At 42.1% G+C, this 15962-nt stretch overlaps 1 protein-coding gene across 6 annotated transcripts in view; it reads left to right on the top strand.

Moving 5' to 3' along the window:
* Window positions 1–297: 297 nt before the first annotated feature.
* LOC139545716 (rap guanine nucleotide exchange factor 1-like) overlaps window positions 298–15962 on the top strand; it is a 51381-nt gene continuing 35716 nt past the window's right edge. For 3 of the 6 annotated variants that reach the window (XM_071353778.1, XM_071353777.1, XM_071353776.1), the window contains exon 1: window positions 298–487. In XM_071353778.1, coding sequence (XP_071209879.1) covers window positions 460–487 — 28 coding nt within the window. In that variant the 5' untranslated portion in view covers window positions 298–459. The remainder of the gene's footprint in view (window positions 488–15962) is intronic. The other 3 variants (XM_071353781.1, XM_071353779.1, XM_071353780.1) reach the window with 1 other exon arrangement.

The raw sequence follows: 15962 nt of genomic DNA, 5'->3' as shown, positions 1-15962 counted from the left end.
ACATGCCACTGCAATTAGCTACTGTTTTTGAATAATATGGGCTGCATACTCCACTAAAACCATAATATGTACAATTTTTTTTTTCTCTCCTATTTCCTATACTGAACCATGTATAATTAAAAAAGAGAGTCAATAACGTCTCTCCCTCTCTCTCTTGAATCTGATTAGTCTAGCTAAATCCATCACCTGAGGGCACACCTTTCCGTCCCGTGCGCCCACATTTCTTAATTCCAGCCGCAAGAGGGAGGTGTTGATTGTGATACAGCACCGAGTTGTCTGCTGCTAGTCTACCCATCATCATCATCATCATCATCATCGGGGTCTGGCTGGCTGTTGTATTTGCGTCGGAACGGTCCGAGCTAAAGTGCTTTGGCTAAAGGATGTGGGATTAAAAGAGAATAAACGGACAACATACCTCCCTGGATTTCATTTGTTTAACGTTACCGTCTCTGCTTCGAAATGTCGGGGAAAATAGAGAGTAAGCAAGGTAAGCTCGTCTAGACTGGACTAGCTAGATAAATAGCTAACGTTAGCTAGCTGTTAGTCTGGGGTTTGTCTGCCTCTTCTTGTAGCCAGAAATGCGGCCAGCCAGTGTGGTTTGGTCTAGTTGTGGATCAAAGGCCGATTCTAACACCAAACTTCCACATTGTTGCGGTAACAGTAGCTAGCTGGCTATCTACTACATAGTCAATATTTGCTAAACATTCAATCAGTGTTTAACTACCTAGTGAGTTGTTATTGTTGTTGTTAGTTAGCGAGCCAGATAATATTTGATTTCTAGCTAGAGTGCGCTAGAATTGGATAGATTTGCTATCTACATGCTAGGCTAACTAGCTAACGTTATTGAAATGGAAAACATTTAGGTAGCTAACTAATGTTAGCTAGCGATTTTCATAACTTGTGTTATAGGTAGCTACAATGTTGCTATATTCGGGTTATATTAGTCAAGTTAGCTAGCTAACGCTAGCTGCCTTTTTTTCTGAAAAGATGGTGACGAATTTAACGTTATAGAATATGACTAGCTACTGTAGGTAACTATAGTACAGTCAGCTGTAGCCCGAATAGAATGTTGTCTTGACCGTAACAGTACTAAACTTTCGTTAAGTAGCTAACTGCTTTAGCTACATCCTAACCTAGTTTGCTAATCCATGTTACTTTTAAGATGCACAGTGACAGTTGTCGTCATTCATTCTAGGATACGTGGTGGGGTCTAGCTAGGTACTGTAAATTAGTAGGCTAACGTTAGTACAGTAACCTTAGTGTTTTTTCCATCCCTATGATTTTTATAGGCAATACTGGTAACGTACTAATCTGGGTTGGTAATATTACAGTACCTCATGCACCACCTGCACTGACTTTACTAATCAGGCACTAGCTATTCGAGGAGAATGACAAGTACTTTGTCTAATTCACTGTGTTTGAGTTTCCCCCTTAGCTTGGGTTCTCGAACTATTGTGAGTCATGGCTAGTTCTCTATATCACGGAACACTGAAAACCTCCTTTGACTGGAGAGTCTCTTCCTCTTCAGTCAAGTGTCCCCATCTGTTGCCACTTGTACCATGTATGTTTTCTAGCTATGTATTTTGTGAGTTGTCACTAGAGAGCTAGTTGAGACTGCTATGGACGGGAGTCAAGCCAACCATCTTTTTTTGCAACCTTGGAATGAATTTGGTATGTTTGTTACTCATACCTGATTTGTCCAAGTACAGTGTATTCGAAAAGTATCCAGACCCCTTGACTTTTCCCCATATTTGTTACGTTATAGCCTTATTCTAAAATTGATGAAAATCTACACTCAATACCCCATAATGACAAAGAAAAAACAGGTTATTAGATATTTTTGCACTTTTATAAAAATGTAATGGAAATATCACATTCACATAAGTATTCAGACCCTTTACTCAGTACTTTGTTGAAGCACCTTTGCCAGTGATTACAGCCTTGAGTCTTCTTGGGTATGATGATATAAGCTTGGCACACCTGTATTTGGGGAGTTTCTCACATTCTTCTCTGCAGATCCTCTCATGCACTGTCAGGTTTGATAGGACAGCTATTTTCAGGTTTTTCCAGAGTTGTTCGATCGTGTTCAGGTCCGGGCTTTGGCTAGGTCACTCAAGGGCATTCAGAGACTTGTCCCGTAGTCACTCCTGCGTTGTCTTGGCTGTGTGCTTAGGGTTGTTGTCCTGTTAGGTGAACATTGGCCCCAGCTTTGGAGCAGGTTTTCATCAAGGATCTCTCTGTACTTTACTCTGTTCATTTTTTTCCTCTATCCTGACTAGTCTCCCAGTCCCTGCTGCTGAAAAACACCCCCACTGCATGATGCTGCCACCACAATGCTTCACAGTAGGGATGATGCCAGGTTTCCTTCAGACGTCAAGTTTGGCATTCAGGCCAAAGAGTTCAACCTTGGTTTCATCAGACCAGAGAATCTTGTTTCTCATGGTCAGAGTTCTTTAGGTGCCTTTTGGCAAACTCCAAGCGGGCTGTTATGTGCCTTCTTTTACTGCTTCCATCTGGCTACTCTGATTGGTGGAGTGCTGCAGAGATGGTTGTCCATCTGGAAGGTTCTCCCATCTCCACAGAGGAACTCTGGAGCTCTGGCAGAGTAAGCATCAGGTTCTTGGTCACCTCCCTGACCAAGGCTCTTCTCCCCTGATTGCTCAGTTTGTCCAGGTGGTCAGCTCTAGGTGGTTCCAAACTTCTTCCGTTTAAGAATGATGGAGGCCACTGTATTCTTGGGGACCTTCAATGCTGCAGACATTTTTTTGTACCCTTCCCCAGATCTGTGCCTAGACACAATCCTGTCTAGGAGCTCTACAGACAATTCCTTTGACCTCATGGCTTGGTTTTTGCTTTGACTTGCACAGTCAACTGTGGGACCTTATATAGACAGGTGTGTGCCTTTCCAAATCATGTCCAATCCATTGAATTTACCACCGGTGGAATCCAGTCAAGTTGTAGAAACATCTCAGGGATGATCAATGGAAACAGGATGCACCTGAGCTCAATTTCGATTCTCATAGCAAAGGGTCAGAGTACTTATGCAAATAAGGTATTTCTGTTTTGCAAACATTTCTAAAAACCTGTTTTCGCTTTGTCATTATGGGGTATTGTGTGTTGATTGATGGGGGAAAACTTTAGAATAAGGCCTAACGTAACAATGTGGAAAGAGTCAAGGGGTCTGAATACTTTCCGAATGCACTGTATGTCCCACCCCTAAGTATGTCCAACTTACAGTATGCCCTACTCAGTCTATTTCCCTGGTTTGTTTTTGCACTAAAATATCTGTCTCTGGTTATGAATGGATTGAAAATATGCTCCTGGTGTATCTTTTCCGTAATGGTTTAGTAGTGAGACTGAGAAGCCTTCATGCAGCAATATGCCCAAGTCGAGCCATGGCCTCCCAATCAAAAGAGATTCTGCTACTACTCTCATTGGAAGCTCGGATTCCACACTATGCTATAATTTGTGGTTTTGTGGAAACAAGCAAGTAGCATCATGGAATTCTAGAGATGTTGTCCCAATACGAGTTTCAAAGGTGTTGCAGCCTAATTAAAACAAACTCTGTGGTGTAGTAGCCTACAGATGGGGTCTGATTTAAAGAGCTGGGTGTTTGTCCAATGGAGGTTGTAACTCATGAGCCATGGGAAAAGGTTTAGGCTAGTGTAAGCAAGTGGAGCAGCAAGTGTCCTTTCTCCCCTACAAGTAGCCAGCAGATCTGACCCGCTTGCTTACAGCTCCACTAGGGTCGGACAGGCTTCCTGTTTAAGACCACCCCCCGTAAGCGGCCCGAGATATGGTTCGGGAAACATACCTGTATCCAGGAATGAGAAATGGCCATTAATGGGCCAATCAGTTTCTTTGTTGTTCAACGTGACATTCCATAATGGCTGCTGTGGCTACTGCTAGCTAGCATGAGGATGAAAAAGGTTGTTTACTGAAACTAGCAGGAGTTCAATCTTCTCGGTGTAACAGTTGGGATAATGGGACAATTCAGAGTACAGCGTATTTCTCATCCCTGGATTGATGTATGTTTTTTCCGAGCCATATATTGCGCTGGCTCCGCGTTGTCGTAATCTACCCAAGAAGCCTGTCCGACCCCAGTGCAGCTGTAAGCAAGCGGGTCGGATCTGCTGGCTACCCTACAAGATGCTATTGTATTTGCTACTGTGTGTGCTACTGGAAAATTTCACAGTAACGGAATTACGCTTTGCTAGTTTTTTTCCACTCTGAAATGTATACCAAACAAAAACCATGATTTCAAAGTTTAACAAACCATACAACTCTATGCACAAGGATTACTTTTAACAATTTCTGTAGAAAAATTGGTGAAAGAACTGTGCAGATGCATACTTTGGTAACAGAATTACTGTAAAATCTCCCACAGATTTTTATGTGGCCACGTTTTCCAATAACTCTGTAAACTTACGGCTGAAATCCCGTTAACGGGATCGATATGATAATAGCCAGTGAAAGTGCAGGGCGCCAAATTCAAACAACAGAAATCTCATAATGAAAATTCCTCAAACATACAAGTATTATACACCATTTTAAAGATAAACTTGTTGTTAATCCCACCACAGTGTCCGATTTCAATAAGGCTTTACGACGAAAGCATACCATGCGATTATGTTAGGTCAGCACCTAGTCACAGAAAAACACAGCCATTTTTCCAGCCAGGAGTCACAAAAATCAGAAATGGAGATAAAATTAATCACTAACCTTTGATGATCTTCATCAGAATGCACTCCCAGGAATCCCAGTTCCACAATAAATGTTTGTTTTGTTCGATAATGTCCGTCATTTATGTCCAAATACCTCCTTTTTGTTCACGCGTTTAGTTCACAAATCCAAATTCACGAGGCACAGGCCAGACGAAAAGTCAAATTCCATTACAGTTCGTAGAAACATGTCAAACGATGTATAGAATCAATCTTTAGGATGTTTTATTAATAAATCTTCAATAATATTCCAACCGGACAATTCCTTTGTCTTTAGAAATGAAAAGGAACGCAGCTACCTCTCACGGACGCACGCCTGACTGAGCTCATGGCCTTCTGCCAGACCCCTTAGTCAAACAGCTCTTATTCTCTCCCCCTTCACCGTAGAAGCCTGAAACAAGGTTCTAAAGACTGTTGACATCTAGTGGAAGCCGTAGGAAGTGCAATATGACCCCATAGACACTATATTGGGTAGGCAAAGATTTGAAAACCTACAAACCTCAGATTTCCCACTTCCTGGTTGGATTTTTTCTCAGGTTTTTGCCTGCCATATGAGTTCTGTTATACTCACAGACATCATTCAAACAGTTTTAGAAACTTCAGAATGTTTTCTATCCAAATCTACCAATTATATGCATATCTTAGCTTCTGGGCCTGCGTAGCAGGCAGTTTACTCTGGGCATTCATCCAAGCTACTCAATACTGCCCCCAGCCATAAGAAGTTAAATACACTACTTACGAGAAGTATGTGGACACCTGCTCGTCGAAAAAAAAATCTAATTCCAAAATCATGGGCAATATGGAGTTGGTCCCCTGTTTGCTGCCACAACTCCCTCCACTCTTCTGGGAAGGCTTCCATTCAGCGACGAGCATTAGTGAGGTCGGGCACTGATGTTGGGGGATTAGGCCTGGCTCGCAGTCGGCGTTCCAATTAATCCCAAAGGTGTTCAATGGGGTTGAGGTCAGGGAACTGTGCAGGCCAGTCAAGTTCCACACCAATCTTGACAAATAATTTCTCTATGAACCTCGCTTTGTTCACAGGGGCATTGTCATGCTGAAGTACGAAAGGGTCTTCCCCAAACTGTAGCCACAAAGTTGGAAGCACAGAATCGTCTAGAATGTCATTGTATGCTGTGCCATGTTGAAAGTCACTGAGCTCTTCAGTAAGGCCATTCTACTGCAATGTTTTTATATGGAGATTGCGTGGCTGTGTGCTCGATTTTTATACACCTGTCAGTAGAGGTCGACCGATTAATCGGTAATGGCCGATTTAATTAGGGCCGATTTCAAGTTTTCATAACAATCGGTAATCGGTATTTTTGGACACCGATTTGGACAAAAAATAAAATAAAAAATGTTTATGTATTTTTTTACACCTTTATTTAACTAGGCAAGTCAGTTAAGAACACATTCTTATTTTCAATGACGGCCTAGGAACGGTGGGTTAACTGCCTTGTTCAGGGGCAGAACTTACCTTGTCAGCTCGGGGATTCAATCTTGCAACCTTACGTTTAACTAGTCCAACGCTCTAACCACCTTATTACATTGAACTCCACCAGGAGCCTGCGTGTTACGCGAATGCATTAAGAAGCCTAGGTAAGTTGCTAGCTAGCATTAAACTTATCTTATAAAAAACAATCAATAAATCAATCATAATCACTAGTTAACTTCACATGGTTGATGATATTACTAGTTTATCTAGCGTGTCCTGCGTTGCATATATCTGATTCGGTGGCATTCGCGAAAAAGGACTGTCGTTGCTCCAACATGTACCTAACCATAGGCATTGATGTTTTTCTTAAAATCATTACACAAGTATATATTTTTTATACCTGCGTATTTAGTTAATATTGCCTGCTAACATGAATTTCTTTTAACTAGGAAAAATGGTGTCACTTCTCTTGCAACAGTCAGGGTATATGCAGCAGTTTGGTGCGCCTAGCTCATTGCAAACTGTGTGAAGACTATTTCTTCCTAACAAAGACAGCCAACTTCGCCAAACGGGGGATGATTTAACAAAAGCGCATTTGCGGAAAAAGCACAATCGTTGCACGACTGTACCTAACCATAAACATCAATGCCTTTCTTAAAATCAATACACAGAAGTATATATTTTTTAAACCTGCATATTTAGCTAAAAGAAATCCAGATTAGCAGGCAATATTAACCAGGTAAAATTGTGTCACTTCTCTTGCGTTCATTGCACGCAGAGTCAGGGTATATGCAACCGTTTGGGCCGCCTGGCTCGTTGCGAACTAATTTGCCAGAATTTTACGTAATTATGACATAACATTGAAGGTTGTGCAATGTAACAGGAATATTTAGACTTATGGATGCCACCCGTTAGATAAAATACGGAACGGTTCCGTATTTCACTGAAATATTTTTTTCCCGAGATGATAGTTTCCGGATTCGACCATATTAATGACCTACGGCTCGTGTTTCTGTGTGTTATTATGTTATAATTAAGTCTATGATTTGATAGAGCAGTCTGACTGAGCGATGGTAGGCACCAGCAGGCTCGTAAGCATTCATTCAAACAGCAATTTTGTGCGTTTTGCCAGCAGCTCTTCGCAATGCTTCAAGCATTGCGCTGTTTATGACTTCAAGCCTATTAACTCCCGAGATTAGGCTGGTGTAACTGATGTGAAATGGCTAGCTAGTTAGCGGGGTGCGCGCTAATAGCGTTTCAAACGTCACTCGCTCTGAGACTTGGAGTAGTTGTTCCCCTTGCTCTGCATGGGTAACGCTGCTTCGAGGGTGGCTGTTGTCGATGTGTTCCTGGTTCGAGCCCAGGTAGGGGCGAGGAGAGGGACGGAAGCTATACTGTTACACTGGCAATACTAAAGTGCCTATAAGAACATCCAATAGTCAAAGGTATATGAAATACAAATCGTATAGAGAGAAATAATCCTATAATTCCTATAATAACTACAACCTAAAACTTCTTACCTGGGAATATTGAAGACTCATGTTAAAAGGAACCACCAGCTTTCATATGTTCTGAGCAATGAACTTAAACGTTAGCTTTCTTACATGGCACATATTGCACTTTTACTTCTCCAACACTTTGTTTTTGCATTATTTAAACCAAATTGAACATGTTTCATTGTTTATTTGAGGTTAAATTGATTTTATTGATGTATTATATTAAGCTAAAATAAGTGTTCATTCAGTATTGTTGTAATTGTCATTATTACAAAAATATTTATATATATATAGGCCGATTTAATCGGTATCTGCTATTTTTGGTCCTCCAATAATCGGTATCGGCGTTAAAAAATCATAATCGGTCGACCTCTACCTGTCAGCAACGGGTGTGGCTGAAATAGCCAAATCCATTCATTTGAAGGGGTGTCCACATTCTTTGTGTGTGTAGTGTATCTGCTCCAAATTTAAGATTCAAAGAAGTCTGTAGAAAGTATGGCTTGTCAACTATGACATGGCACCTTGAGTTTGGGAAAACAAATATTTGGGCTATTGAACTACAGCAAGTGAAGTGGATTTACACCCGGTGACGGAATTATGATAACTGAATTATATCATGGGTCCCTGATCTGTACTACACAGAAATACATTATTATGAATCTAATGCACAGCAAAGAAGAGCAGAGTAGGGTAGCGTTTTGTACAGTCCAGTAGCGTATGGTAGAGTATAGTACATTATACTGTATTGTACTCTACTTTGCTCTACTCATTGTACTGTGCTATCCAAACTCGTGCAACACACATCTATGATGGACCGGACCAAATCTGATCCCATATTTGGACATTAACATCCAAGGCCAGGGTGGACTGACCAAATTTGAACTACTTTTCAGCGTTCATGGACATCTGGTGTTGGTCGGTGCTCAGTGGGTGAGGATGCTGGTTACAGTAAATGGAACAAGAGGGGGCTCATGTGTAGGTGTCAGTAAGAGCTGGGAGAGGTGACATTAACTGGAGTGAGAGTGAGGTAGAGGGAGAGATGGACAGAGAGGGAGGCGTTGTCCAGACTCAGACTGTTTTAACACTCTTGGTTTGACAACCAGACAACAGAAAGACAAAGAAAACAGTTATGAGCTAAACAAAAGAATGCCCGTGGAAGGGAGGACCGTGTAACATATTCGTACCGGTTTGGTCCGCACTGTGAACCCGAATGAATACATAAAAAATAAATATTTACATAATAAAAACACTAGGCTATAGGTTATGCCTACGCCCCTTGAGTAAATATATTTTCAGGCTATTCCGTGAAAACAATTAGAGTGCACATTGTAATCAAAATTAAGATCTTAATTGGTGGATTTCAAACCGTCCTTTTGTGAGGCACAGCCGGGAACTAGTTCTGTGTGATGGGGTCGATAAACCAGAATTAGAGTATACTCCATCATTTGGGAACATTTTGGCTTCCCAGTAGATTACAACGGCGATGGACAGAGAGTTGTGGACAAAATGTTAACCGCATGTCACCATGCTCAACGAGAATAGCCTATGCAGCCGCCAACACCTCAAATATGTTGACACATTTACACCAACATCACCCCAGTATACTGGAGCAAGACGTAAACGCAAAGAATCAAGACATCATCCTCTGCTTTCAAGCAGAACTTGGCAGCTGATTTATTATACACTGAACGTGGGTGACAATGGTGCTGACGGATAGGGCTGCCGTGCTTCTAGCTCTTAGGAAACTTTGCAGTATTTTGTTTTCTGTATGTATTATTTCTTACTTTTATTAGCCCAGAAATAGTTTTGTGCAATTACATACAGCCGGGAAGAACTTTTGGGTATCAGAGCGGTGGTACCTCACCAGCACTACCAGCATTACAACCAGGAATATGACTTTCCCGAAGCGGATCCTTTGTTCGAACCCCCCAGGGCAACTGAACTGATTCAGAGGACGACCCAAAACACCGGCTTCGGAGGAGAGGTACTCGGAGTGGTCTTCTGACGTAGGAAGCGTACACCACCCACCGCTTCTGAGTATATTACTCGCTAATGTTCAGTCTCTTGATAATAAAGTGGACGAGCACAGGGCAAGGATTTCTTTCCACAGAGACATCAGGGAATTTAACATACTCTGTTTCACGGACACATGGCTCTCTCGGGATATACTGTCTGTGTCCATCCAGCCAGCTGGGTTCTCAGTTCATTGTGCAGACAAGAATAAATATCTCTCCGGGAAGAAGAAGGGCGAGGGTGTATGTTTCATGATTAACGACTCATGGTGTGATTGTGATAACATAAAGGAACTCAAGTCCTTTTGTTCACCCAACCTAGAATACCCCACAATCAAATGCTGGTCGTATTAGCTAACTAGAGAATTCTCTTCGGTTATAGTCACTGCCGTGTATATCCCCCCCCAAAGCCGATACCACAATGGCCCTCAAAGAACTTCACTGGACTATATGCAAACTGGAAACCACATCCTGAGGCCGTATTTATTGTAGCTGGGGATTTTAACGAAGCAAATTTGAGAAAAAGGCTGCCGAAGTTCTATCAACACATCCACTGTAGTACTTACGCTGCTAAAACACTCGACCACTGCTACTCCAACTTCCGGGATGCCTACAAGGCACTCTCCCACCCTCCTTTCGGCAAATCTGACCATGACTCCATTTTGCTCCTCCCTTCCTATAGGCAGAAACTCTAACAGGAAGTACCCATTATAAGGACTATTCAACGCTGGTCTAATCAATCGGAATCCATGCTTCATTATTGTTTTGATCACGCGGACTGGGATATGTTCCGGGTAGCTTCCGAGAATAACATTGACGAATATACTGATACGGTGACTTGAGTTTATTAGGAAGTGTATAGCAGATGTTGTACCCACTGTGACTGTTAAAACCTACCCTATCCAGAAACTGTGGATAGATGGCAGCATTCGCGCAAAACTGAAAGTGCGAACCTCTGCATTTAACCATGGCAGGGTGACTGGGAATAAGCAATCAAACAGGCAAAACGTAAGTATAGAGACAGTAGTCGCAATTCAACGGCTCAGACACAACGTATGTGGCAAGGTCTACAGACAATCACGGACTACAAAGGGAAAACCAGCCACGTCGCAGGCACCGCCTTGCTTCCGGACAAGCTAAACACCTTCGCACGCTTTGAGGAGAACACAGTGCCACCGACGCGGCACCGCTACCAAGGACTGTGGGCTCTCCTTATCCGTGGCCGACGTGAGTAAGACATTTTAAGGGTGTTTACCCTCGCAAGGCTGCCGGCCCAGATGGCATCCCTAGCCGTGTCCTCAGATCAAGATGGCCACCATTGTTCCTGTATCCAAAGAAAGCGAAGGTAACTGAACTAAATGACTATTGCCCCGTAGCACTCATTTCGGTCATCATGAAGGGCTTTGAGAGACTAGTCAAGGATCATATCACCTCACCTGTCACCCTAGACCCACTTTAATTTGCTTACTGCCCCAATAGATCCACAGACGAAGCAATCGCATCACACTGCCCTATCCCATCTGGACTAGAGGAATACCTACAGTTGAAGTCGGACACCAGAAACTGATGTCATGGCTTTAGAAGAGTCATTAAAACTTGTTTTTCAACCACTCCACATATTTCTTGTTAACAAACTATAGTTTTGGCAAGTCGGTTAGGACGTCTACTTTGTGCACGACACAAGTAATTTTTCAAACAATTGTTTACAGACAGATTATTTCACTTATAATTCACTGTATCACAATTCCAGTGGGTCAGAAGATTACATACACTAAGTTGACTGCGCCTTTAAACTGCTTGGGAAATTCCATAAAATTATATCATTGCTTTAGAAGCTTCTGATAGGCTAATTGACATCATTTGAGTCAATTGGCCTACCTTCAAACTCAGTGCCTCTTTGCTTGAAATCATGGGAAAATCAAAAGAAATCAGCCAAGACCTCAGAAAACAAGTTGTAGCCCTCCACAGGTCTGGTTCATCTTTGGAGCAATTTCCAAACGCCTGAAGGTACCACGTTCATCTGTACCAACAGTAGTATGCAAGTGCTAACACCATGGGACCACGCAGCCATCATACCGCTCAGGAAGGAGACGCGTTCTGTCTCCTAGAGGTAAACGTGCTTTGGTGCAAAAAGTGCAAATCAATCCCAGAACAACAGCAAAGGACCTTGTGAAGATTCTGGAGGAAACAGGTACAAAAGTATCTATATTCACAGTAAAACAAGTCCTATATTGACATAACCTGAAAGGCCGCTCAGCAAGGAAGAAGCCACTGCTACAAAACCGCCATAAAAAGCCAGACTACAGTTTGCAACTGCACATGGGGACAAAGATCATACTTTTTGGAGAAATGTCCTCTGGTCTGATGAAACAAAAATAGAACTGTTTGGCCATAATGACCATCGTTATGTTTGGAGGAATAAGGGGGATGCTTGCAAGCCATAGAACACCATCCCAACAGTGAAGCACGGGGGTGGCAGCACCATGTTGTGGGGGTGCTTTGCTGCAGGAGGGACTGGTGCACTTCACAAAATAGATGGCATCATGAGGAATGGAAAAGTATGTGGATATATTGAAGCAACATCTCAAGACATCAGTCAGGAAGTTAAAGCTTGGTCGCAAATGGGTCTTTCAAATGGACAATGACCCCAAGCATACTTCCAAAGTTGTGGCAAAATGGCTTAAGTATAACAAAGTTAAGGTATTGGAGTGGCCATCTCAAAGTCCTGACCTCAATCCTATAGAACATTTTTGGGCAGAACTGAAAAGGCGTGTGCGAGCAAGGAGGCCTACAAACCTGATTCAGTTACACCAGCTCTGTCAGGAGGAATGGGCCAAAATTCACCCAACTTACCCAAGCTTGTGGAAGGCTACGTGAAACGTTTAATCCAAGTTAAACAATTTAAAGGCAATGCTACCAAATACTAATTGAGTGTATGTAAACTTCTGACCCAAGTTCTCATTTACAACTGCGACCTGGCCAAGATAAAGCAAAGCAGTGCGACACAAACAACAACACAGAGTTACACATGGAATAAACAAACGTACAGTCAATAACACAATAGAAAGCATTTTTGCAATTTGTTCCAGTCATTGGCAGCAGAGAACTAGAAGGAAAGGCGGCCAAACGAGGAATAGGTTTTAGGGGTGACCAGTGAAATATACGTGCTGGAGCGCGTGCTACGAATGGGTGCTGCTATGGTGACCAGTGAGCTGAGATAAGGCAGGGCTTTACCTAGCAAAGACTTATAGATGACCTGGAGCCAGTGGGTTTGACGACAAATATGAAGCGAGGGCCAGCCAACGAGAGCATACCGGTCGCAGTGGTGGGTAGTATATGGGGCTTTGGTGACAAAACGGATGGCACTGTGATAGACTGCATCCAATTTGCTGAGTAGAGTGTTGGAGGCTATTTTATAAATGACATCGCCGAAGTCAAGGATAGGTAGGATAGTCAGTTTTACGACGTTATGTTTGGCAGCATGAGTGAAGGATGCGAAGTAGGAAGCCGAAATGTGTCTGCCTTCATTTCCCCAAAATAAAGATTCTTAGCTATCATTTAACCCTCCAATTTGATATGTTCTTATGAACTTCACATTTTGATGCTCATGGGTCCTTTTAGATGGAAATGCTCTACTACTAGTGTTTCAGGAAAAATGAGTGTTGGCTAACTAGCAGTGCCCGTTAGGAGCTTCCAGGGACCAGTGATCTTCTGCACAGCAACACTTTGCAGTCATGAAGCAGCATTAACTATCACTCCACAAAAGCCATATCCCTTTGTGGAGCAAGGGGAACAACTAGCCTACTTCAAGTCTCAGGGGGAGTGGTGTCACTTGCACAAGGGATGCTACTAGCGCACTGCTAACTAGCTAGCGATTCCACATCAGCTAGGCTACAAAGTTGGGGGGGAATTAGATTTACTGTAGGGCTAGGCGGTATACAGTATTTTACTATGTACCGGTATTGATGCACGGACCGGTTTGGGTTTTTACCTTCTATAATGGTATTTCAATGTTTGGTTTGTTAAGTGTGATACACTGTGTGTAACGTACATTTTTATAGTTTACTCCACTACTTGATTCGTCTCTCTCCATGCCGCTTTCCACACAGACCTAACCCTGCCCCCTGTCACTGAAGGAACGCATTTGTTGTTGCTTGACCACGAGACATAAGAGTTCAGTCTGCATGGTCATGCAACAATGTTGATGACAACAATGCTATTTCCACTTTGCTTAATTTAAATCCATAAGCGCTCTATAATTACACAATTGGTTTGTTTCTTACATCTGCGAACATCTAGTTTGTCTTTTAAATCGTGTTCGCATTAATACTAATCGCTAGTTCGTTATCCGCTAATGCTAATTAGCTGGCTAGCTAGCTAATAAATGTACTGAGTCGGAGCTAACGTAGCTAGCTGTACAGCCAGATACCAGTGATGGTATAGGCCTAAATTATCATGTTGTTTGTGCAACATTATCTTCTAAATCAAAGAGGAATAGGCAAAACATGAATATGTTAGGTACATGAAGTAACTAAGAGAGCATTTAATCTATTCAAAGATTATAGGGTCCCCTAGGAAACACTTTGTTTGAAAATAACTCCTCCCTGGCATTTCTTTAATTGTCATGTCAAACGCTGTATTCAAATAAGGCCTACATTTTTTTGCCCATATTGTGCAGCCCTACGTGGCAGTGTGGAAATGAGTGCAGGAAAGGCAGAAATTAATGAAAATGTATACTTTTTTGGGGGTTTGACGTTTTAATTGAACAGTATGAAACGATCAGAATGGAGAAAGACTTATTGAAATCACTTAAAATGTGTGTTGCCACCCTAGGGTCATGCACTACTCATAAAGCAAATTTAGAACTTTTATTATTCAAAAACATAAACATAATATACAGACAGACTGTTAAAAATATCGTAATGATATTTTGGCCATATCGCCCAGCCCTACACTTTACTGTGTTTTATTTTAAAGTAACGGTTCATTGTTTCCAGATTTCTATTAAATATGACCTATAATTACTTACAATATGAGTTAAATAGTTTTCCTTCCAAAAAATGGTAATTAAGTATGTTAAAAAGCAGGTTTTCTGTTTTGTAATGGTGTTGGGCGTACACCAACAACAGAATGGTGTGAGTGTATACCGGTCATTAAAAATATGCATGCGAGGTAGAACGCTGATTGGCCAGCTCATATCATACTCCATGAGGAAATGACAAGCATTTTTAAAACCGTCTGTTTTGAGATACACGTCTGAAGTGGGTTTTTTTTAAGTGTTTCCCCCACGCAATTTATGCTTTGGCCACAAAAACGAGTATAGGAAGTCAGCAACATTATTTGGGTGTGAGTTCACAGCATATGTGAGGTTTTCACTCAGTTACTTTAAGTATGTTTATGTTTTGCAGACATAATCTTACCAGAGCCGACAGATCAGTATTGAACACAGTCTGAGGCCCTACATATCATTGTATTGCTCTCTCTTGAAGTGATGTTGCTTAATACTAGCAGTAGGTGTATTTTAGGCAGACAGTTCCTCCCACGGGGAGAGAGCTCTAGAGGCTATGTCTTTTTGTTGTGGCTGCATCTCTAAAATGAACCTTCATCTTCAGTAGTCCTCCCACTAGTTCTCTGCAGTTTCTCTTGGTTGAGAGACCAGATACGTTTTTATGCGTGACCTACTTCTGTGGTTGTTTCTGGGTTTATTTAAATGTGGAGGGGCTGAGACCTACTAACATGGTGAGAACACTGCCTCAGTCATGGCTGTTCTGGCCTCTCCTTTGTTTACAACCATTGTGGAGAACCTCCCTCTCGGTGAAGTGATTTCCACCCTAACACAGAGACCGAGTAAACAGGCGAGTTGACTGTACCCTCTTGCTTATGTTACTTTTCTTCTCAAGCTAGCTGGACTGGCTGTTGCAAATGGATGCATAGCAATCATGCCTTATTGTCAAAAGAGTTAACTCCCAGTAGTACTGTGTTTCAGTTCAATTAGTTTTGAAATGGAATAGGAAGTAGTGAGGAGACCCCTGACTTTCTAAAACAGGCTATGTAGGCTGTTGTCTGAATGTATCTATTACAGGAAGGGAAATGGTTCAGCCCTAACACAATGTTGGAGACCGATGCCTCAGCCATTTAGTTTATCTTTTGGTTTAATAGTCAGTGTGCATGTTGACCTGAGAGCAAAGTGACCCTTCATAGCAGTAGCCAGCTGTTAACATCCTATTCAACGGCAACAGCCAGCTTCCGGCAAGGAGAGCAGTCAGAACACACACACACACACAGCCTCATTTATTGTTCA

Source organism: Salvelinus alpinus, chromosome 19 (assembly GCF_045679555.1).
Source record: "Salvelinus alpinus chromosome 19, SLU_Salpinus.1, whole genome shotgun sequence".
Taxonomy (NCBI): Eukaryota; Metazoa; Chordata; class Actinopteri; order Salmoniformes; family Salmonidae; genus Salvelinus; species Salvelinus alpinus.
This window is presented reverse-complemented; position numbering and strand designations above follow the sequence as displayed.